Source organism: Antedon mediterranea, chromosome 6 (genome assembly GCF_964355755.1).
Source record: "Antedon mediterranea chromosome 6, ecAntMedi1.1, whole genome shotgun sequence".
NCBI classification, from domain to species: Eukaryota; Metazoa; Echinodermata; class Crinoidea; order Comatulida; family Antedonidae; genus Antedon; species Antedon mediterranea.
In genome coordinates, this window is record NC_092675.1 from 11,259,006 (window position 1) to 11,282,515 (window position 23,510).

At 33.3% G+C, this 23,510-nt stretch overlaps 2 protein-coding genes across 2 annotated transcripts in view; both read left to right on the forward strand.

Moving 5' to 3' along the window:
• Window positions 1–23,510, forward strand: part of LOC140052637 (coatomer subunit epsilon-like) — a 43,320-nt gene that overhangs the window by 2,118 nt on the left and 17,692 nt on the right. The window contains exons 3-8 of the mRNA XM_072098305.1: window positions 3,360–3,422; window positions 3,544–3,644; window positions 7,066–7,168; window positions 7,677–7,726; window positions 11,805–11,858; window positions 14,528–14,609. Of these exons, the coding sequence (XP_071954406.1) occupies window positions 3,360–3,422; window positions 3,544–3,644; window positions 7,066–7,168; window positions 7,677–7,726; window positions 11,805–11,858; window positions 14,528–14,609 (453 nt within the window). The remainder of the gene's footprint in view (window positions 1–3,359; window positions 3,423–3,543; window positions 3,645–7,065; window positions 7,169–7,676; window positions 7,727–11,804; window positions 11,859–14,527; window positions 14,610–23,510) is intronic.
• LOC140051706 (uncharacterized) lies at window positions 21,310–23,248 on the forward strand. Its single transcript, XM_072096997.1, has 3 exons — window positions 21,310–22,253; window positions 22,429–23,122; window positions 23,222–23,248. Exons 1-3 carry the CDS (start codon window positions 21,424–21,426, stop codon window positions 23,246–23,248), a joined length of 1,551 nt encoding a protein of 516 aa, XP_071953098.1. The 5' UTR covers window positions 21,310–21,423.

The window sequence follows — 23,510 nt, forward strand, 5'->3', positions numbered from 1 at the left end:
TAATTATGTACTGTTAAATGACATTATGCCGAATAATACATAATCTTAAACTATGTTTACAAATTGTCATTTTTTAACGAAGACATCCCCGGCACACATCTTTCTCATCATTGACCTGTAAAATAAAAAAAAATCAATTATTAATATAGGCCTAATAATAATAAATATTCATCGACCAAAGTAAAAATAATCTAGATTGTAACATCATTTTATCGCGACCAAAATTAAACGCGACCGATTTTGAACGCGACAGATATCATCGTAGAACTCCGGCAGGGTTTCCCATCTTCAGATGGTGTGTTGTAGTGCAACAACGGTGGAGTAATTACGGGGGGTTTCCCTCTGGTGAGCTAGCACGTTAGTGCGACCGCGAAGTGATTGTCGTCCTCTCTGATGATGGGGGAGCGTGCCGATCGTGTGACCTGAGACTACATGGCGGGGCTTCCCCTTTTATGCCTACACATTCCGTGTTATTTTGTGTATCATTGCGACATTTTACGCACTTGTAAACTATTTAAACATTTTGGGGCGACTTTGCGATTGGGCGACCTTGTGTTGAGGCGACTTTGCGATGGGGCGACCGTGTCGGGGCGACTTTGCAATGGGGCGACTGTGTAAGGGTGACTTTGTATGGGGCGACTTTGCGATGGGGCAACTTGACTAGCATCCGATAAAATCAACATCTGGAGTTTTGTATGAAGTGCCGCTAGGCCTAGATACACTTTTTATCATATTAGGCCTAGGCCTAGAACTTTTACGTTTTATATTGGTTGTGTTTTATTTTGGTCGCGCTAGTTCCGTTTCGGCGTTTCGCACCTGTCATTTATCTTAAGTAACTTTATCGTGAGTACCACACCTTAGAATTAGGCCTCAAAAATAATTTTACGAACAAATAAATCCTTTAAATTGATGAATTTACAGGTGTGTTTCTTGCACATCGGTTCGTCGCATACGCCATGTTCAATGTTGTTGTTTCTATGGAGCGCCAAAAGAGCAATCATAATAGAGGGTTAAAAACTCAATATAATGCGTATATTTAATGCATTTATTGGTGAAAATTACGTTCAATTTTAATATATTTTGTCAATGTTAATGCAACAAAAATGTTACTGTTGATACTGTACATGGTTTTCGCAGTTTTTGTTAACTTTTAAGAATGAAAATCAACAAATTCATCATCATATCACATGTACTGTAGGTTAATACCTCAATGATCTAAATAATATTCCTCGTTATACTTAGGCCTTGGCTAGGTAGTGATGCTGATTTTAGCCTAATGTTTTGTTGCATTGACATTAGGGAGTTTTCGCAATCCGACGAATACGATAACGAAAATGGATACGTCACGCACACGTATTCGTTTTTTGTAAGCCAGTAAAAATATTGAATGAATAAACTTAACAATTTGTGATTTCGTAGCAATGAGTTTTTCATTCGATTTTTGCCCACTGTTTTATTTTATGTCTAATGTATCAACTAATTATACACCATGAAAAACACCCAGTTAGTTTGGCATTTTATACCTTCGTTATGTATTTGCACGCACATTTAATTCACACAGCACAATTTTTCTTTAGCGTCTTTTATTTTCGAAAAGTCTGAACAGTCAAAAGTAAAGTCTAAAGTTCCATAACCCACTATTGCTTATAATTTTTTCGCCTACATATATTTTTAATTAAAGGGATAGTGTATAACAAATCAATGGCAGTAGTTCCGGATTTTGTGATAAATTTAGTTTTTATTTTAATAATTTAATAATAGCGAGTGAGTGGCCGAGCGGTTAAGACAGTGGAACCGTAATTATGTAGCCATAACATCAGCAGGGGTTCGAGGCTCACTCACTCCATGGTTCTGGTGGTAGAACGAGTCTTCTCGGATAGGACTATAAACCGTAGGTCCAGTGTACACATCTAGCTCGTGTGCACTTTAAAGAACCTAGTACATCTTTCGAGACGAGTAGGGGGTTACCCCGGTGTATTAGTACTTCACAGCCACTGATCATTAACTGGGCCCTCTGGGAGACCAGTCTTTGATAAGGTTACCCAGTATAAATATATATTTCAATCAATCAATAAGTACGTTTATCAGAGTAGTATAAACACATATGAAGGCAGAAAAGACTGTAGAGCGCGGGTTAACTGCTACTGTAGTAATAATATAATAGCACTAAGCCAAAATTTGTTCCTCTATCTCCTCCTAAACCACAAATCCGAGATTAATGCCGTTGCATTACAGTAGTGATATTAGGATAGAAAATTTGTACGAAAAGGTGTTTTTAGACCAATTTCTTTGCAACTTCCGAACCCTGAGATCGGTAATTTTCGGCTGTTTCAAAGATCGATCGAGCATGCAAAACACAATAACAAATTAAGAGCGTTACGGAAAGCAGGTCATCGTAGCTCGAGCGTGCAATATAATATAACAATTAAAGAGCAGGTCATTGTCGACCCAGCTACCATGCACACACTGATTTATTTCGAACGTAAATCCCAACCGGATAGACGATAAAATTCTCAGCTCATCCGCCGATGTTTGTACCCCAATGCATGTCGCCCAGACGCATCCATGTCACTGTTCTCTAGTCGGAAATAATATATGTTATAATTAATTATTATCCAGTTTTAAGTTTTTCTGAAAAGATTTATTGGTGTCAACTGTCATACTTTTAAAAATCAATTAATTTGAAAAACAAAATGGTGACCATTAAATGAACTTCAAAAAAATGCTGTAATTGAAATCCTTGACCCTCAAAACATATACTGTACATTGCCGCCAAAAACACTTCCATACACGATGTGAGCAAAAATCTGTATTTTTATGGCGGTCATTTTGAAAAGGAAGAAATTGCGACCATTAAGTGAATTTAGAAAATGCTGTTTTTCGATTTCTTGACCCTCACAACCTATACTTTGCCAGTAAAATCACATCCATACACAATTTCGAAGTTGAGATGAGTACAAATTCTGTTTTATTTTATGGATGCCATTTTAAAAATCCAAAATGGCAACTTTCCCCAGGCCAGATGAGCTGGAACTTTTGTTGGTCGATATATAGACCCTATAACACAAATCAGTTGAGGTACACTTGTTTATAATTTTTTCCCAGATTGGAATAGGGATTCCTGCTTTTAAACAACCACAAGTTGAAATTTCTGATGATTTCATTGTCATAACTTAGATTTGGGTCGCATTTATGAAAGAGCAAAGCTCTGAAGGAGTTGTGACTTTAAAATGATGGATTGGCTGAAATTTACTAGATAAAAGTCCAGAAGGGTGTGTAGACATTTTCCTTTTAGTTGTTGTCACATTGACTTTGACACAAAAGTTTAAATTGCACTTTTTAAATTTTATTTTGTATAGCCATCAAATTCAGATACCCGTGTAGCAAGAGATGTCTTCATGTACAGAGCATATGCAGCTGGTGTAAGTAAAACTACACAATTTAGATTTGTTGGTTATGATAAATTTACATTATAAATATTGACCTGAATTTAGAACTGGTTGGTTATTAAAATGTTTTATTCCTTTTTTTTTTAAATTTCAGTACAAATTTGGTGTTGTTCTTGATGAAGTTAGCACCTCATCACCTCCAGAACTTGTTGCTGTTCGAACTCTTGCAGACTATCTAGCAAGCAAAAGCAAAAGGTATTCATACAAAATGCATTGAAACTGCACAAAATCGCTTGTGAAATTGATCTGTCAAAAGAACCTGTATTGTAGCATTTCACTTTACAGGGCTTTTAATTCCCTGACTGAGAACCTGTTAAAATGGACCTGAAATGGACTTTCAATTTTCAAGAAATTCCCACATGTTATTTAAATGTATCAAATTAACACAAACCCATACAAATAAAAACAAAATGTATAGTATTTTGAGTAAAAACGAAATTTTAAGATACCATGGTAAATTAGCGAAAATTACTCACGCCATTGCAATATTCTAATTCAACGGCCGTCGGAAGCCTCTATATTCACGACGTCACATATACTGTTATACACACGATGATGATATCGAGAGCGTGTATGCCGCCCGATAGTCAATGAAGGATCGACGGCCTGGAAAGACACGCGAAGCGTTGACACTAATACTAATTTATTCAATATCTAATGTTGTTGAAATATAGGTCCCTTAAATGTACTTTGTTAGTTCTAAAACCCGAATTTAGAAGACCTACCTCCCAAAGTCGATCCACCACCCCACATCATGCGGCGTGGCTCCGTTTCATGTGCATCCAAGGACCAAAGCGATATCAACAACTTGCAAAATATGAATAAAATTCGTTTTCGAACTGCCTGATTCGTGACAAATAAATTATCATCTCATATTACTAATTTAATTCTGCTAAACTAAAAACTAAAGAAACTAACACATTTTAGCAGTATAAATTACGAACGATATACAAAATACACGAACGGAAAATATGGATACGCATCATTGCCACACTCACGTCATATTGCGAATTTTGGACAAAAAGTGTTTTGAGAGCGCTTTTGATTTAAACATTAGCGCGAGCCTATCTTTACCGCTGAGAATTGTATTGAGAAACCCGAAGACTTCACGCGAGCGAGACGAACTGACTAAGAACATTATTACTATAGATTTTCACTTCATACACGCTTATTATTGAACAATAGTTAGTATAAATAACTGCTAGTTAATTAGAGACATTCGATGTTACTAAGAATACTAAAGAAATTACTTATAATACAAATTTAAAAGATTTATAACGTTTCTAGTTTAGGTAACATTCGCCCATTAACAATGAAAACAAACAAATCCTGCGTAGAAAATCGCGGAACTCTAAAAAGTTTGTTTTAATATCACGCTAAAATTGTTTCCGAATTTTTAAATACATATTTGTAAATATTATGTTAAATTTCAATATCTTTACTTTTAATCCTCAAAAAATCAAAATGTTGTTATTTTTTAAAAGAAATTTATGATCATTTGAAATCGGGTATATTTACTATCGATCGCGCTCTGCCGGTGCCCGAGTAGGTGTGTACGCGTCGCTTTTGCAGGCTCTATTCCCAGTAGCGAGTTTCGGTCGCGCTAACATAAGCAATGTTTTCTACATTTACATGCATTAGGGGTAAATTATGTTTAATTGTTTTTACCGCATAACAAAATTCCCAAATTTATTTCTTTTCTTGCCTAACCGTTTCTGTCACCCTAAAATTAATACTTTAACTGCATAATTTTAAGCGAAAATAACATAAAAATAGGCCTACTATAATTTGATCACTTCTGCGCAATACTTTAAAGTTGTTGTATACAATACAATTATTTTAAGAATATAAATAAAAACACACAGAAACTAATAAAATGGCAACTAATTGAAAAGTCAAACTCATTTATTTCATCAATTAAATATTTGAAAAAAATCAAATCAAGCAAGGTACTGCTGTGTAGGCCTTAAATATGATTACTGTATTTTTTAGTTTTAATTTGTATAATGGCCTAGGCCTAATAATATAGTACTAACAACAAGTTTATTTCTAAAGGCAAGAATAACAAACAGCTTTATTTATTTACCTTCAATATTAAATCTATGAGAAACCTCAATTATGAGAATCATTTAAATTTCTGTCACCGTACATTTCATTATAATGAAAACCTTTAATTTAAAAGACATTTAATTAATAAGAGCTGGTCAAATTTTTTTGAATGTCAACATGCTGTCCATAAATAGCCGCTTTCAAGTGATGCAAATGTTTTCTGGAGTCAGATCCTATAAAAAATATAGAAATATAAAAAGTATGTTAATTTAAATATGTATTTGAAAGATGGGCTAGAGGTATACTGCATGATAAATTAGGCTGAAAAACCTAGCATGTGGTCCTAGGCCTACTACAAGGCCTAGCTTAATGTTTTAAATCCCATAAAACGTTTGAATTTAATACAAGTACAAAATCTAATTTATATAGAGTTGTAAAGTGTGGTACATTCAGTACATTAATTAAAATAAATGAGAATGGGGCCTAATATTAATAAATAAACATGTAAAAAAATTGGCCTAAACGACTACGTGTGTATCTTATACGCATTGATTAACACGCAGTACGCGTTGGACCATCAAGGCTAGGCCCAGCTTCGCACAAACCACCGTTATACATGTGATTTGTTTACCTATTTCAATCGCCATTTAAAAAATACCTGAAAATATCAACATGCCCATTTTTTGTCAAACGAATATTTACATTACATAGTAACTTTTTATTTAGTCACTCGTTTACTCAAAAATTGAGGAATTTTTTTATGGTCTCGAAAAAATGTACAATATTATTATTGATAAAAACCGTATAAAATCTAACAAAAAGAAGGGCAAATTCAATGATTACCTGACACGATCATAACTGCTATCCTGTTCCAAAAACCAAGTCACGTGCTTCTTCAACCCTTGCTTTAATTATTCTCATGAATTATTCATAAGGAACTATAATTTAAGGCTTTCAATTGGTTAAAAGAGTTTAACCCTATTAAAATTTTAAATTCACATCATTTCCGGGTGATGTTGTCGCGCTTCGATGAATCTCAGAAATCACAAATGACCGCTAGAGGGCTCACTACTTTTTGTCTAGTCTAAATGAATGTGCGCACGGAGCTGTATCCCGGACAACGTTGCCAGGCCAACTTCGATATTGCCAGAAAAAAACCGTTGATTTTAAGATTTTAAATCGTTATTTTACTCGATGAATAACCGTTTATACGGTAATAATTTTATCTAAAAAAATTCTAAATACGTTTCTGCAAATGCACAAGCATTTTTTAGAAAATACTCCATAGATTTCAAGAGTTATAGCCAAAAAACTGCAAATTGTCCATTGGAGGGATAGGAATATATTCGCAAAGTGACGTCACCCGCGAATTTTTTTTGATTTTCAAATGGGGCTTTCCCCAAAAGGGCCAATTTATATTTTGTAACAATATACATTCTAGCAACACCTAATAGCCCCCAAAACATCATTCTAAAATGAAAAAAATCGAAAATCCATTTCAGGTCCATTTTAAGAAAATATGTAATGAATGTAGTTTTTCATGTTGAGGTGTTTTCTTTTTTTTTAGAGAGAAAATAGTTTGTAATCTGGATGGTCAAATGAGCAGCAATGTTGATATCAGTAACAGCACCTTTCTGCTAATGGCAGCATCCATTTATTATCATGAAAAAGTAAATAAAGTCTACCTTTTCATAGGCATTACACTCTCCCAGTCTTCCTTTCGACATTTAAAAATCAAAACTAGTAGTACACAGTTTAACTAATTCATAGCCATAACATCGGCAAGGGTTTGAGGCTTACTCAATCCATGGTTCTAGTGGTAGGTCAAGTCTTCTTTGGTATTAGGATTATAAACCATAGGCCCAGTGTACACAAAATGCCTGTGTGCACTTTTAAGAACCTACAACATCTTTGGAGTCAAGTAGGGGGTTACCCTGGTGTACTAACTCACACAGCCACTGTCATCTATAATCAAAGCAGCTCTAGAATTGGCAGCACTGACATGACGTGACTCTGGAGTTAAGCATGTAGTTGGAAGATAACAAAGGCAAATATAAAGTTATATTTTTTATTGCTGTCATTCCATACCTTATAGTGCCATGTATTGTAAAAAGAAAGATTTCTGGTTCCTGTGGTTCTTATAATCACATCACATTAAAACATTGTTTTTATTTTTAGAATTACGATTCAGCTCTTCGTTGTTTGCATTCATCAGATGACTTGGAATGGTAAATATACTTTAGACTATACTAAAGTTCGATCAACTTTATTATAAATAGGTATCCCAATGAACGTGCGTTGTGTTGTGACAGTTTTGAAATATTTACGAAATTCTAAAAAGTGATATGGGTATGATGTTAGAATTACTACATTAATTAGGTGATCATTTAGAATAAAATGATAACCTATTGTTATTGTATGAAATCTTTATTCTTTTTAGGTGATCATTTAGAATAAAATTATCTGAAAAAGTTAAATGTCAATAATCACAAAAATTTCAGAATATCTTTAAAATAATTTAATTTAGTCATAGTTAGCTTTTCAGCGTGATCACTCGTCCGTGACGTCATTTATACTCCATTTTGTGAAATCACATTATCAATCATATCTCCATAACTCTTTATCACATATCAATAAAATTCACTATACGTAAAATTCAGGTAAAGGGTAAAATTAGTCAATAAAATGCACGCGCACGTAGGGTCATGCGCGTAAAATCGCGCGTTACAAATTTAAAAAGCTCAAAATTAAGTTTTGATCAATTTAGAGCATGAATTAGGCCATTTGCGAGTTTAAAAAAATGACTGCGCAAAAAAAAATGTTTGCGCGAGCGATACTTAAAAAGCGTAAAAAAAATGATTTTTTTTACAAATCGCATTCTACGCACCATCCTTAGTACATTTACCAAATTTGAGTAAATTCCGACTTAAAATAATGCTATACGAGCATGTTAAAAATGACAAAATGCGCAAATTAATTGCACAAAAGTGCTGAAAATGGTAAAAAATATGGCAATTTTAAAATGAAAATATTTCTTCAGAATGGACGATGACCCCTAATTTTTTTAACTTATGCTGGAAACCATTTTTTGTAGACATAACTTTTTATATCTTTGTCATAAGATTGACCTGTAGCTGTAGATGTGCAGGAAACTTCATTATAGACGTTAGAGTCGCGCAGCGTAAGTTACGCGCAATTTTATGAATTTCAATGATTGATCATAGATTATAAACCAAAAGTCATTTTGTATTGACACTTGGTGAACATTTAAGTCATATCAAGGGCAAACTTTCTATGGATTAAAAATGGCATGTTTTACAAGTTACGCGCGCACGCGCATTTAAAGTTTCAAAATGCGCAAAATTAATTTCTAATCAATTTTCTACGCTGATCATGATATTTTGAGCATGTCAAAAATTTCTGCGCGCGCGAAAAAATTTATGTGTATGGTGCGCACGGAGTACGAAAATCATGTTTTTTCCTTTTGAATTGCAATTTTCCAGCCTTTCCTATTCATTTTTAACTGACATCATTTCAAATTAAAATGACGTCATACGAACACGTTGATTAATACGATTTGCCCGCGTTTTAGTTGAAAAAGTTACACAATATTGTCAAAATAATGGCAATTTTGAATCTATTATAGCTCTTCAGGATCAAAGGTGACCCCAATTTTTTTTACTTATTGTGTAAGAAGATAAATTGTAGATATGAATTCATGCAGAATTTTTACCTGTCGGGTGTTATGACGTCATCGTATGGCCACACGAATGTAAAATATAGGATTTTTGTCTTTTTCGTTATTGCTCATCACATTCAACAGAGCGCATCTCGCTTATACACATTCAATTTCCTCCGAGATTTTGATATTGTCTCTGTCAATAAACTATCTTTCGCATGAGTTAAAAATATTTTAATTTTTATGATGTCATCATGTCTAAAAATATAAATAACGTGGGTCACCTATTTTCATCTTTACAGTAAATTTCAATCTGTTATAGCTCGTCAGAATAAAAAGTGATAATCATGATTAAAACGTTTTCTGGAAGCTATTCGAATTTAGATACGAATTCATGTGAATATTTTGCCAATCAGATGTTGTGAAGTCATCATATGGCCAGTTGAATTCAAATGCGTAAATGTTCATTGCGTTTAAACGAGAGCGCATCTGTCTTTTACGTGCCCAAAATTCTTCTTGTATTAATGTGATTATTTAGATAATTATCTTCTAAAATTGTTATCTTTATATGTCAATTTGATGACGTCATCGTGTTAATAATTGGATTTAAAAGATGGGTTTCGTAATTTCGCCTATGCTATTGCTACACTGTATATAACATATAGTGTATTCTGTAAATACTGTAATATGCTGTATGCTACAAAATAGGTATAATTCAGAACTTTAAACATACTTAATTCATGTCATCGGATGGCATAATAATTGTCGAAGTTCATATAGTTTAAAGTATGTGCATGTTGCGTTTGCGCGGATAACCCGAACTCGTCAAAGTGACGAGTTCAAATCTAGTTCTTCTTTCTTTCTGTTTGATTTTTGTGTAACGCTTTTCTCTAAAACTTGCAAACATAACATTTTGTTAACTATCTTAACATATTGACATTTACGTAACATCGTCAAGCAAAGCTTTTCATGACGTTTACAATTGCGTAGCGTGACTTACGCGCGATTTAACGATTTTCTCGTATTTAACATAGGTCGAAAACCAAATAACATTTCAAATTGAAACTTTGCAAAAGTTTAATTTATATCATGCGCTAACTTTCCGTAGAAACAAAATTGCGTGTTTTACACAAAGTTACGCATGCGCGCGCATTTAATATTCCAAAATGAGCAAAATTAATTTCTAATCAATTTTACGCATTTCATGTCGTTTTAAGCATGTAAAACATTCCCACGCGTGCGCAAATTTTTAGCATAAAACACATATTTCTTTTGCGTGATTTATGTTTTTCCAGCCTTTTCTAGTAATTTTACCAACTTTTAAACAATTTCGACTTAAAGTTACGTCATACGAGCACGTCGAATTGGACAATTTGCGCGTGTTTTGATGAAAAAGTACAAAAATTCGTCAAAATTATGCCTTTTTTTAAACAGTCGTAATTTCTAAACTGCACGGTCAACTTTTTGTGGATGACATATTCTGGAAGTTGATGAGTTGTAGATATCGGATCATGTATTATTATGGCCAACCTGACATTGTGACGTCATCGTATGGCCACGCGAATATAAAATTTAGGATTTTTGTATCTTTCGTCATAGCTCATCACATTTATTAGAGCGCATCTCCACTTATCCGTTTTCCATTTTCACCCCAATTTTGATATTGTCTAGGTCAATCAACTATCTGTCGCATGAGTTAAAAATATTTTAATTTTTATGACGTCATCATGCCTAAAAATTTAAATTACGTGTAGCATTAATTACATCTTTACAGTAAATTTTAATCTGTTATAGCTCGTAAGAATAAAATGTGATAATCACGATTAAAACGTTTTCTGGAAGCTATTGGATTGTAGATACGAATTCATGTGAAAATGTTGCCAATCGGATGTTGTGACGTCATCATATGGCCAGTTAAATAAAAAAAGTTGTATTTTCATCTTTTGCATCATAATTCATTACATTTAAAAGAGCGCGCATCAATATTTCACGTATTCAAATTTCTTCTACACGTTAATATGTTGTTGCTGAGATAATTTCCTTCCGAAATTGCTACCTTCGCGTTTCATTTTAAAACCGTCAACATGTTAAAATATGCAATAATTAGCGGGTCCCGTAATTTCACCTATTCTACACTGTATGTGATATGGATCCAGATTATACTGTGTATACTATATATGAATCAAAATAATAGAATTCAGCAATAACAACATATCATATTCTTCAGTTCAGGTCATAATGCCAACGTGAACACTTCCTTTTGTCCTCAAACTATCCCCTTAATGTTAAAACGTCCATGTTGCACCACTTGCGTGGCGGATAACCGAACTCGTCAAAGTGACGAGTTTCATGTCTAGTTTGATATATAAATCGTTTTCTATGAACAAGTTTTTTTTCAAAATCAGATTTTGGTGTCAAAAATCGTATTGGTTTGCAACAGTTGTTCATGCATATGTAATATTAACATTACTGAGAAGCTATTGAATTTGTTAAAATGTACAGTACATTTGGGTAGCATTCAAGAGATTATTCTTAAATTAACATGTATGTTTATATACTATATTTGACTGAGTTAAGTACAAAGTTTAACATTTTCTAAGTGAGTACCTCTGCTTTATTATCTGTAGTATTTCTCTGATGGTGCAAACATACCTGAAGCTTGACAGAGTTGATTTGGCCAGGTAAGCTTTTAGAATTAGTCGCTACAATTTCAATTTAATTACATAAGTTTGTACTGAAAAGAACTGTTTTTATATATAGTACAGTATATGTATTTGTATAATGTACCGTTGTATAACAACAGAATGAATAAATTTGGGTGACCCCCTAGTCCAGTAAAGATTAGTCAAAAATAGGGTGAACCTTAAACAAATTGCAACAGAATTCATATCCAAAATCGGACATCGGGAAAGTGGGTTAATTAGCATAAATTAACAACCCCTTTTAAATTATGTTGATGTGTTGTTAAGCAGTATCTTTAAGTTATGGTTCTTCATCCTTATTGGACATTGAATGTCCTTTTTATATGCTCATTACATTTTGGAAACGGCATTCAAAAGATAAACATTATTTATGTCATAAAAAGTTGTTGGCTCATAAATGATCGACACAAAACAGATGCAATTTCTGGCAATGAAATAGCAACCTTGAATGCAGAATGGAAATGCTGACTACTGCTGCAGTATAACATTTATCATTTCATGTGTTATCTCAATTTTGGATTTTTAGCGGCCATTTTGAATTTATTGTAAACCCCCTTCTTAAAGTCCGGCTTTAGTCAACTTTGGATATGTTTCAACAGGGAAATGTTAGAAAATTGTTTTCCTGCAGTTTCTACTCCTTTTTTTATCATAAGATAATATCATTTAAGCAGTTATAACATAATATATGACGACACAACTACCTTATGACGACATAGTTACGTCATATGTAAATTAAAAAATATGGTAAATAGTAAGTTTAATGTCACTATATCTGCCTGCAATGCACTTAGGTGGTCTAAAACCAACCTTTAAGGAGATACAGAGCTTTAAAATGGTATAGTAAATAGTGGCCATTTTTTATTTATGGTAATTAACCCACTTCCTGATGTCCAATTTTGGTAAACTTTGGAGATGATGTTCATTTCAACAAGGAGAATGTTAAGAAACTTGTTTTCCTGCAGTTTCTAAATGTTCGCATAGTATGTCATTAAAGCCTGGTTTCCATTGAAATCGCTACACGCGCAGATGTCGCCGACGCAATCGGGAAGGCTCCCCGATTCATCGCAGTCAAATCGGCAAAGTTCAACCATGTTCAACTTTGCCGATTTTGTCGGCAATGAATCGTATATGCAGATATATCTGCTCGCGTACTAGATCCCCGATAAATTCTAGCGTTTCCATAGAATCGCTACGCTCTGTCGTGTAACGATTTTATGGAAACCAGGCTTTAAGCAGTTACAACATAATATATGATGTCACAACATTACTATCATATGATGTCATAGGTACGTCATATGGCAATTTAACCATGCTAATTAGAATGTTCAATATCACATTTATATCTACTCGTAATGCACTTAATCCAACTGTTAAGAATATATGGGGTGTCTAGAAAACTCAGATCTAGAAAACTCAGATATCTGACTTTTCTAGATCTAGAAAACTCAGATATCTGACTTTTCTAGATCTAGAAAACTCAGATATCAATATCTGGGTTTTCTAATTGCAAAATGGAACTAGAAAACTCAGATCATCATATGATTGGTTGGTAGATCATTTGGATCATTCCATTATTAATCAGAAGGTAGGTCATTTGAAATACTAGAGTATTATATTATTGAAACTGGTTACTTCTTACTAATGTTGTAACATGTAGAAGCGGCCTACGGCTTAAATCATAAAGAAAATACAGTGCACGTTACCGTTAAATGTAGGCTTAAAAATTAGGTATGTACGAGTTGGTGTGGGTACGAGTTGGTTGAGGTACGAGTTAGCCAAGTTGGAAATAGGTACAAGTTATTTTGGGTACGAGTTGACTACTTTTAGCCTAGTACCTGGGCCAGGCCTACTCTTCGCGATACATCACGATATCGCTAACACGTTGAGCCGTAAAATTGAGTTTTCTTAGCTAGGCTCGGCCTAAATGCTAAGCCTACATTTTAAAAGGTGTATACTGTATTTCTCTATGATTTAACATAGGCCGCTACTACAAGTTACAATAATTATTATTATTAGTAAGAAAACGTATAATACTGTAGTATTTCAAACAAGCTACCCTCTGATAATAATGGAATGATCTATTTGGTGATCTGGGTTTTCTAGTTCTATTTTGGAACTAGAAAACTCAGATATTGATATCTGAGTTTTCTAGATCTAAAAAACTGAGATCTGAGTTTTCTAGATCTGAGTTTTCTAGACACCTGAATATATGGGCCTTTAAAATAGCAAATGGCAGCCATTTTGAATTTATTCTAATTAACCCACTTCCCGATGTCCGATTTTGGTAAACTTTTGGTAAGCTCTCACGTTCAAATTTTGTTGCAATTTGTTCTAGGTACAACCATACTTTTACTGGACTACCCCACGAAAGGCGAAAAGAAACATCATCATTGGCTTGCATGTTATGCCTTTTTCCTTAGAAAAAAACAAATTCTTCCATAATTATATATTATTAAATTTAAAAAAGGCGCATGAAAATGTTAAGCTTTACAGTATTGAAAATTCTTTGATTTTACAATTATTTTTCTCTTGTGTAATACATCCCTCAATGTATTTAAATTAATTCTTTGGAGAGTGGTTGAACCATTGACACTTTAGCGTAGAAGATATTATTCAATACCTTGAAAATTGTCTGTATTAAATTCTAGAAAAGAAGTAAAGCGTATGCAGGAAATTGATGATGATGCAACACTAACACAGCTAGCTCAAGCCTGGTTCAATCTTGCAGTGGTGAGTCCATTCATAGCTAATTGTGATAATGAAGTAAAGTTAGTAGTGGTAGGTAAAGTTACATGTATATACGGATATCTTATTTAATCTTTACTCAGACGATTACCTAATTTTGTCCAGCATCATAGGCAAATTATGTGATGCAGCTTGTATGGCATGTTTGATGACCCTAACCTAACACTTAACCTAACCTGTGTACAATAAACACATGTGACACACAAAATATGCTGTATTATGAAATTTGCCTATGATACTGAACATATGTGGAGATACAGCAATCTGGTGCTTTACTGATGATGTATTGAGTCATACCCCTAGTATGTGAACAATGTACTATCGATAATAAATATATAACAACTTTAGTACAGGAAAGATATGCTCAGCATCAGTAAAAGGTTGAAAAAATTGCAACATAATTTTTTTCACCACAATGCATTTCTAAAAGGTCCCTATATGAACATACTAAAAGTCTAGAAAAATCTAGGTAGGGGAAATAGGTTTTTTTAAACAAAATGGCCGCCAATGGCGAAAAATGTCTAAAAATGAACAAAAAACATATATTGTATATCTAATTACCACTTGATAGCAGTTTTTATAATGCTTTTTATATTTCTTTAGTGTCAAACATTTAAACTGCAATATACATATTAATTTAAGTGCTATTTAGCAGTAAAAACACACATTTAGGTATCAAGATATCACCACGGTTATAATAATAGACAACGTAGTCCTATGCATTATAATGCAGGACTACGGTGTCTAATAAAGCAGTTCATTTACATTTGTACTGTCACAACAATAGAATTATACAATCTTACAATCTATTAATCCATTCATTTTCATTGTCCAGTTATCATCCTCTGTCTATAGGTAGGAATTAAGCATGTGCTGATGCCGTGGTATTCGTCACAAACAGTGGTACTGGTGGTAAATTTGTCATCAATGGACACATCACGCCATTTGTAACTTTCCATCCCCCAGTCTGTGGGTTGAAGAGTATTTTCTATCCACTGCTGTACCATGGTAATATACATAATATACACATACATAATAGACATTTTGCAGCATTTGTTGTTGGGGGGAATAGACTTTATTTCAAGTGCTGTTTTGCTTTTTGCTACTTTCTCCCAGAACGTATTCCTCCATACAGTATATAGCTACCATTGCCAATGCCAATTCCTCTGATGCAATGGTTTCGTTATTTTGGAGATGTTTGGTTTTACAGAGTTTAAGCGTACTACTGCCCAGGTGTTATGAATTTTTAAGACTAACACCTTTTCCTATACCAAATAGATGAAGCAACCGTGACAGAGTATTAATTTAAGAGGAAAGAACATATTATTACACTATGGGTCAAAATCAGCCATATTCATCAATAGAGAAGCAGTCCACATTCCCTTACATATACTATTTCATCATTGATTGCTATGTGAGACAGTCATACACAATGCATCATTTGTTGAAAAAGAACCTTTTCCTGCAGCCCTCTTTTACTCCATTGACTCCATACACACTGCTAGACTACTCAGAAACCTTCATCTCACTGCCCACTGTATGTTATCAATGGGGGAGCACTGCTACATCAAACCTCTTGGCCCGAAACATCAACATTTCAAGACATTTATTGTACCATGTATGTTTGTTACGTTATGTGAAGGCAAAGTAAACTCTTGTGTTTAATGGCTATAATTATGGGCCGTAGGTAAATTTGGTTTAGGAAAAGGTGTTGGTCTTAAAAATCATCACATCACAGTTGGAGTTGTATGTCAAATTCTGTAAACCAAACAGTTTCCATAAAAAAAAGAAAACATTGCATCAGGAATTTGGCATTGGTAGCTATATATGGAGGGAAGTCAATGGAGACAGCCTACTTTTCTTTGAGAAAGTTGCAAAAAGCAAATCTATTCCCTTGCTGCAAAATTTCATTTTGTGAGCCTTTATTACCAGGTATAGCAATGGATAGGAAATACTCTTCAACCCACAGACTAGGGATGGAAAGTATTGATGACAAATTTACTACCAGCACCAGAGAAACTATTAAAGTTGATTAGATGTACCTAAGGTTGTAGTAAAATGAATTGCAGTTGCAGAAAACATGGTTTGGACTGTTTCACTATTTTTTAAGAATGCCACGGCATCAGCACATGCTCAATTCCCCACCAATAGATGGAGGATGAGATACTGACAAGATAAAAGTGAAATTACCGCATTTATTTGAATAAATGCCCTTGGTGGTTGATTTTTAAGAAGGGTAGTGGGGGCGTGTAATCGCCGTGAGGAGTTTATTCGGAGAGGCGTTTATTTTTGTGGGTGTAATGTGGTAACATGTATAATCAAATAAATACACCCTTTAGATATGAACAAATACAACACCATCATGTCATTCAGTGAATTCTATTACGAATAGAAATGTGTTAAAATACAATATTGTGTATAATATGCATGTGGCGGGGTGTACATTCGAGGAAATAAATTCAAAATGATGTCCGATGGGGGCGGTGGTGTAGGTTATTCAAAATATTATACCAGTAAAGGGTAGTTTTAGTCACTTTTAAAAATGAAAATCCTTGAAACAGCACTCAATGAGGTATTGTTTTATATTAGGAAATAACATCATATTGTCTACATATACTCCCGAAAATAGCCAATTGGGGAGAGGGGATAGGGGGACAGACTCCCTCACCCTTCCCATATTATCTCCCATCCCTATACCCCTCCCCACTGGCACCACCATTGTTATAATATATTGTTATAACAGTAGTACAAATGTAAATAAACTGATTTATTATTAGACACCGTAATCCTATACATTAAGCATAGGAAGGACTGTGTTTTATATATTATAACAATAGGGATATATCTAGATACTTAAACATTTGTTTTGCGGCCATTTTCTAATTAACAGCACTTAAAATAATGTGTATATTGTAGTTCAGATCTACAAAACTGTAAAGAAATATAAAAATCATTGTAAAAACTGCTATAAAGTGGTAATTAGATCTACTATTTATGTTTTTTGTCCTTTTTTAGGCATTTTCGCCATTAGCGGCCATTTTGTTTGTAAAAAACCCTATTTCCCCTACCTGGATTTTTCTAGACTTTTAATATGTTCATATAGGGACCTTATAGAAATGCATTGTGGTGAAATAAATTCTGTTGCAATTTTTTCAACCATATTTCATAGTTTTCCTGTACTACTTTGACATTCAATCTTCTATATAAAAATTAAACAGATTTTTTTTTTAATGAGTACAGTACTAATATTAGTATTACACTGTACTGTACACAAATTTGTTTTGTGCTGCAGTCGATACTAATAAAGTACAATATCAAAACAAAGCTTCATTGATGTGTCATGCTTGAGGAACTTCAAATAGGCTAGCATAATAATAATAACTAGAAAGCCACTCCGAGAGTGCATACCTCCACCTACTGTAAAATTCTCCTACATAAGATTTTTCCGGTAAAAAAAAATATATATTTGTGTGTGTCTTAATGCTGTTTGTGATTAAGGCTAATTTCACTACAAGCATGTGTATGCGAGTTTGGTGTAATGGTTATGTAACAAGCCTTTCAATTATCAATAGCTTTCAGTTGACTAACAATAGAACAGCAACGCAATAATCAAACAAGTGAAGAAATAGGTTTTTTAAACTACTCGCATCAAAAAACGTGCACATTAAATCAAATTATGTTTTAAAATTACAAATCACAAATCTTGCCTCTTGTACAAAAATGAAGTTTTTTGGATAAGTAGTTCTCGAGAAAATGCAATTTCAGTTTACTTACTTTAAGACTGCTCGCCGGCTTTTGAAAACTTCTGTCCTATCTTTTAACACTAGCAGGTCTGAAAAGTATACTAAAAAGTGGTCCAGAATTAAGACCATGGTAAAGATCTTGTAATTACTTTTTGATTAATCCTGCTAACAAACAAACAGACAAACAAACACACGCACGCTACCGATTACATATACCTCCTTGGCGGAGGTAAATAATAATAATAATAATATTAATGAAAGCACTCAGAAACTGAGTGAAGTACTTGGCAAAATATATCCACTGACTCGAAGCATGTTGAAAGATACATTTTTTGCTTTAGGTATTAGCTTTACATGGTTAAAATCCTGCTGGGGTTAATAATTTGTTTAAATAATTTTTTGATACAAACAATTCCGGCATTGCAACAATGACCTTTCTAAAATCAAGATTGACCAGAATAATGATGGAGGAGTGTTTTGAAGCTGTGCCGATTTCCTTAACCCATGTAGTAAGCTTAACCGCTTGACCAGTCGACTAATGTTTTAGTCCATATCAAAGAATATGTCCATGTTAAAAGAAGACAGAATGCGTGCTATTTAATATATCATACGGAAGATAAGCTTTTGTGTCCATGTAATAAAAGAAGACAGAATGCGTGCTATTTAATATAGCGGACGGAAGATAAGCTTTTGTGACAAACAATATATCAATTTACCTGAAAATCAATAGGCATGTTCTGTAGTATATACCTATGTACAGATTGAAATAAGGAAGGACACACGCTGGTACTAACAAAACTTATTATCAACTAACAATAGTTTAATTTGAATAACAATAGAACAGCAACGCCAAAAACAAACGGCTGAATTTGAAAATAAATAGGTTTTTTAAAACTACTCGTATGAAAAAGCCGGTACATTGAATCAACTTTTGTTTTAAAATTACAAATCACAAATTATAACCCTTGCCTCTTGTCCAAAAATGAGGTTTTTTGGACAAGTAGTTCTCAAGAAAATGTAATTTCAATTTACGTGTTACTTTAAAACTGCTCACCGGCTTTTGAAAATTGTCTCCTATCTTTTAACACTAGCCGGTCTGAAAATAATATAATTTTTGTTATTTGTGAAGTTATTAATAAACCAATTTTGTTGATTTTCAATAGGCATGGTCTGAAAGTATAAACCTATCTACACCCAAAAATTCAGGACAATAACTTGAAAACTGTAGGCGCTATCGTGCTAACAAACAAACAAACATACATACAAACATACAACATATTTAAACTTTTATTAGTAACATTCCACCTATTACAATATACAGCTAGTAATCATAAAATGCGGTTTTTGTAGTTGAGTCAAAATATGCTAAGGTGTTACATAATATGCCATTTTAATTTGTATTTATAAAAAATATTATATACTATACACTAATATGTGTAGGGAATTAATAGATAGTTTAACATGCAACGGTATAACTTACACAGTTTCATTTCACTTCACCCACTATTTTTTTTTTAAATTTCAAATTTGTTGTGATAATTGCCTATTCTCACACCATGAATTTGTAACATTTTGAGTGTCACTTCATAATCCAATTTATATTTGATAATTGTGAAGTATAATAAAAAATATTGATTGGGATATTGGAAGTACATGTATAAACAATAAATAAAATCAATATATTGACACCACAATATTTTATTTTTGTATAATAAATTAATATCTTTGCTTGTGCTGACGTGCGTTACTGTGTCCGTCAACAATCAAGTTTGACTAGGCCTAGGCTGGGTTAGGCCTAGAACAACGGCAATACGAAAACCAAAATGTTAAACAATTCAAGGATATGTTTACTCTATATAATGCATCAGATTTTAAATGTAATGTAATTTAATTGTATATAAATCCTGATTTTTAAAAAATGTCACCATTGTCTGTCAAAAACTAACGCACGCAATGTTTTCCTGTCATTACCGCCGAGAATGAGCAAACAGACGATACTACATGGCAGCCTACAAATATAGCTCTCGCGATGGCTTCCCGCTGCAAAAATTCTTCACAGAAGGTAAACTTGCGTCGCTAAACGACGAAAACTAGTTTCTGTCAAAAATATAACGAACGCAAGATATAACGCACGTAAGTACTTAACATTATTAGAAATCATGAATAAATACATTTAGAACATAAATGCATAGTTTAGGCTTTATATATTTAATTCTAGTGGTATTTTAGGCCTAATAATTACCTCGGTACGGCTGGGTTAGGGTGAACCGTCTCGAGCGACAGCGATAGGTACATGCCTAGGCTAATTTGCTCAGTGTTTTGACTGACCTTTCTAAATCGTGCGTTATATTTGACAGATATTTCTTCCGTGCGTTAGGCCTTGACATATTTATTGGTTAGATTTTAGTTAATTTTTATATCATGGAATGTTCTTTTCAAGTTTTAATACATGTTATTCCTAGATTTTAGAACTATACTTCAAACAAGTAGCAATCGCTGGTACTCCGTCTCAGAGGAGCGCTGGCGAACAAGTGAATGTTTGTTAAAGGCTCTCGTGCGTTATATTTGACGGACGGCGGCCGTGTATATAAGGATTTAGCAGATCGTGTATTTCATTTCAATTACAAATAGCGTATTTTAATAGCTTTAATACTTCATAAAAAAATATTTAATGGAATTAAACAATTTAGTTTCATTTTGTGTGTTGATGATTAGGATGGTAAAATAATTTTGAAGTATAACATTTAGTCCAATATAATTATAAATAAATAGATACTATAAATATTAATACCTATAATAAAAATATAGTTAAGTAACTAACAGGCTATTTAATTAGTATTAACTCAATAATAATTAAGTATACTAAATTAAAACAAATATAAATAAAACAAATTAAAATATAAAAGAATAAATCAAATGTACTAACTAACTAAATAAAAATATTTAAAGAAATATTAAATAAATAAAACATATAGATTTACTAATATAATAAATAAAAATATTAATAAAATAAATACAAAATTAATATTTTTTTCTGTACTTGCTGTATTTTCAGAATGGTTTTAAAAATAAAAGTAAAATATGGAAGAGATAATAAAGATAAGGGCTCACCAACCCCGAAAACTAATTCAAGAGGTGCCGTCCATTCAAAATTGTATAGAGAAAGATTAAAAAAAGATCCAGAAGAGTGGAAACGTTTTCAAGAAAGAGAGAATGCCAGACATCGTCAGCGTAGGGCCAGGCGGTCTGAGGCAGATAAATTAAGAGATCGAGAAAAAAGTAGGACAAGACAGCAAAGATTTGTAGAGAGAAAGAAAGCAGAGGGAGAGAAAATACAGCAGAAAGTAAAGCCATTAGCAACACGTAGCGAAAAAATGAAGAAAGCCGAGTACAATAAGATCAAGAAAAGAGAATCAAGAGCGAGAATGACTTCACAACACAAAAGACGTGTGAAAGAGAAAGATGCAAAACGGAAGAGAGAGAAGCGCAATGCAAAAAGAAAGAAACAAAACATCAATCAAACACCTTCACTTCACAAAACTTCTGGTTTCCCTTCAATTACTGCAAAACGAATGGCAGCATCACGTTTATGGGCTAAGTTACCCAAGGAACCAGAAAGATTTGCCGAGATTGTGGAAGAATTTGTTAAAGGTAGCAGAACAACACCAAGAAAAAAAGCTGCATTGAGAAGACATGGTCTTGGCATCAACAAAGGAAAAAGGGATTTACAATTCCAAGATTTAATAACAGAAAACCTGAAAAATAAGTTGCAGGTGCTAAAAAAAAAGAGCGACACCTCATCCCGTAAAGACAGAAGATTACTTGCAAGTGCTCACCTGATTAGCAAGAAATATCACATGCAGAGTAGACTTGCAAACAATTGGATGTTCGTCCAAACTACTTATCAAGTATTAGAAAGAAAATTGATAAAAATGACGGAGTTGTACTTGACTTGCGAAAAAGAAGGAGCGATGCTACAAGTTTTGATGATTGAGAAGGTACAATCTTTTTATAAAAATCCTAAAATTTCAAGAGAATTACCATTAATGAAATCTGTGAAGAAACAAATCCAGAGGAGTGTCATGGAAGTGTCTATCGATCAGGCATATAAAATGTGGAAAAGCGAAAATCCATATTATTATAAATATTATTAGCCACTCTTTGTTTCAGAAATTGAGACCAAATACTGTCCTTTTGCAACACAAAACTAAATTAAACCAATGCCTTTGTGAGTACTGCACATCAATCCTCCTCAAGTTACAGGCCTTAAACAGAGCTGCTGTAGCATACAAGATGCCTACTATCAAAATTAAAAATAAATATGAGCTGATTGCACTTACTATGTGCCCAAAAGAGGACAACGAAAAGTACAATAAACCAGGATGTATATATAGAGAGTGTGAAGACTGTGGTGTGTCCCTCCTCAAGACTAAAGTTATGGCATTGGAAGAACATCATGGTGAAGAAATGATCCAGTGGATGAAATGGAGTGACCAGCAATATGAACTCTGTGGGAAAACCAAGATGAAGAAAGTGGTAATAACAGAGAGGACCACAGTCAGTAATTTTTTGCAAGAATTTGTTAAAGAAACCGAGTCATTGTCCAAACATCTGTTCGTTGCAAACTGGCAGCAAGATGGATTTACAACCATTTCGAAAACACTCCCCGAAAACTGGACTTTGATGGTGTTAGATTTTGCTGAAAACTATAGCTGTCTCCGACAACTTATTTTGCCAAACATTTCAATACATACTGTAAAATACTTTTTTTGTTACAAAATTCTTTTAAATAAAAATTAAATGTCTGTTTAAAATTTATGATAATTACAGTATTAAATTTGTCAAAATGAATAGAACATGTATGGTAATGTTGACATGTGATAAGGCAAGCAAGATAATTTGAAATCTAAAATGCAACCATTTTGATGAATTTACTGATGTGGTAGAAAACCATATTTTAAGGAATATTTCCCAACTTGTAAATTTGTTAACTTAACTCAATTAACACAATAATTATTCTATTTATGCATCATGCACGTTTTCATGTTGACTGTAGAATAATTAGGCAATTAAGATAATTGTTTCAGATTGATTTTCAATTTAAATATTTCAAACCATTTTGATGAACTTCTTATTTATTGAC

Bases quoted from the DNA above. Each gene is read 5' to 3' on its own strand.
- LOC140051706 (XM_072096997.1), top strand. From the start codon at position 21,424: ATGGTTTTAAAAATAAAAGTAAAATATGGAAGAGATAATAAAGATAAG. The intron at 22,254-22,428 runs GTTCGTCCAAAC...AAATCTGTGAAG, and splicing joins AGACTTGCAAACAATTGGAT to AAACAAATCCAGAGGAGTGT. The intron at 23,123-23,221 runs GTAAAATACTTT...CAAAATGAATAG, and splicing joins CAAACATTTCAATACATACT to AACATGTATGGTAATGTTGA.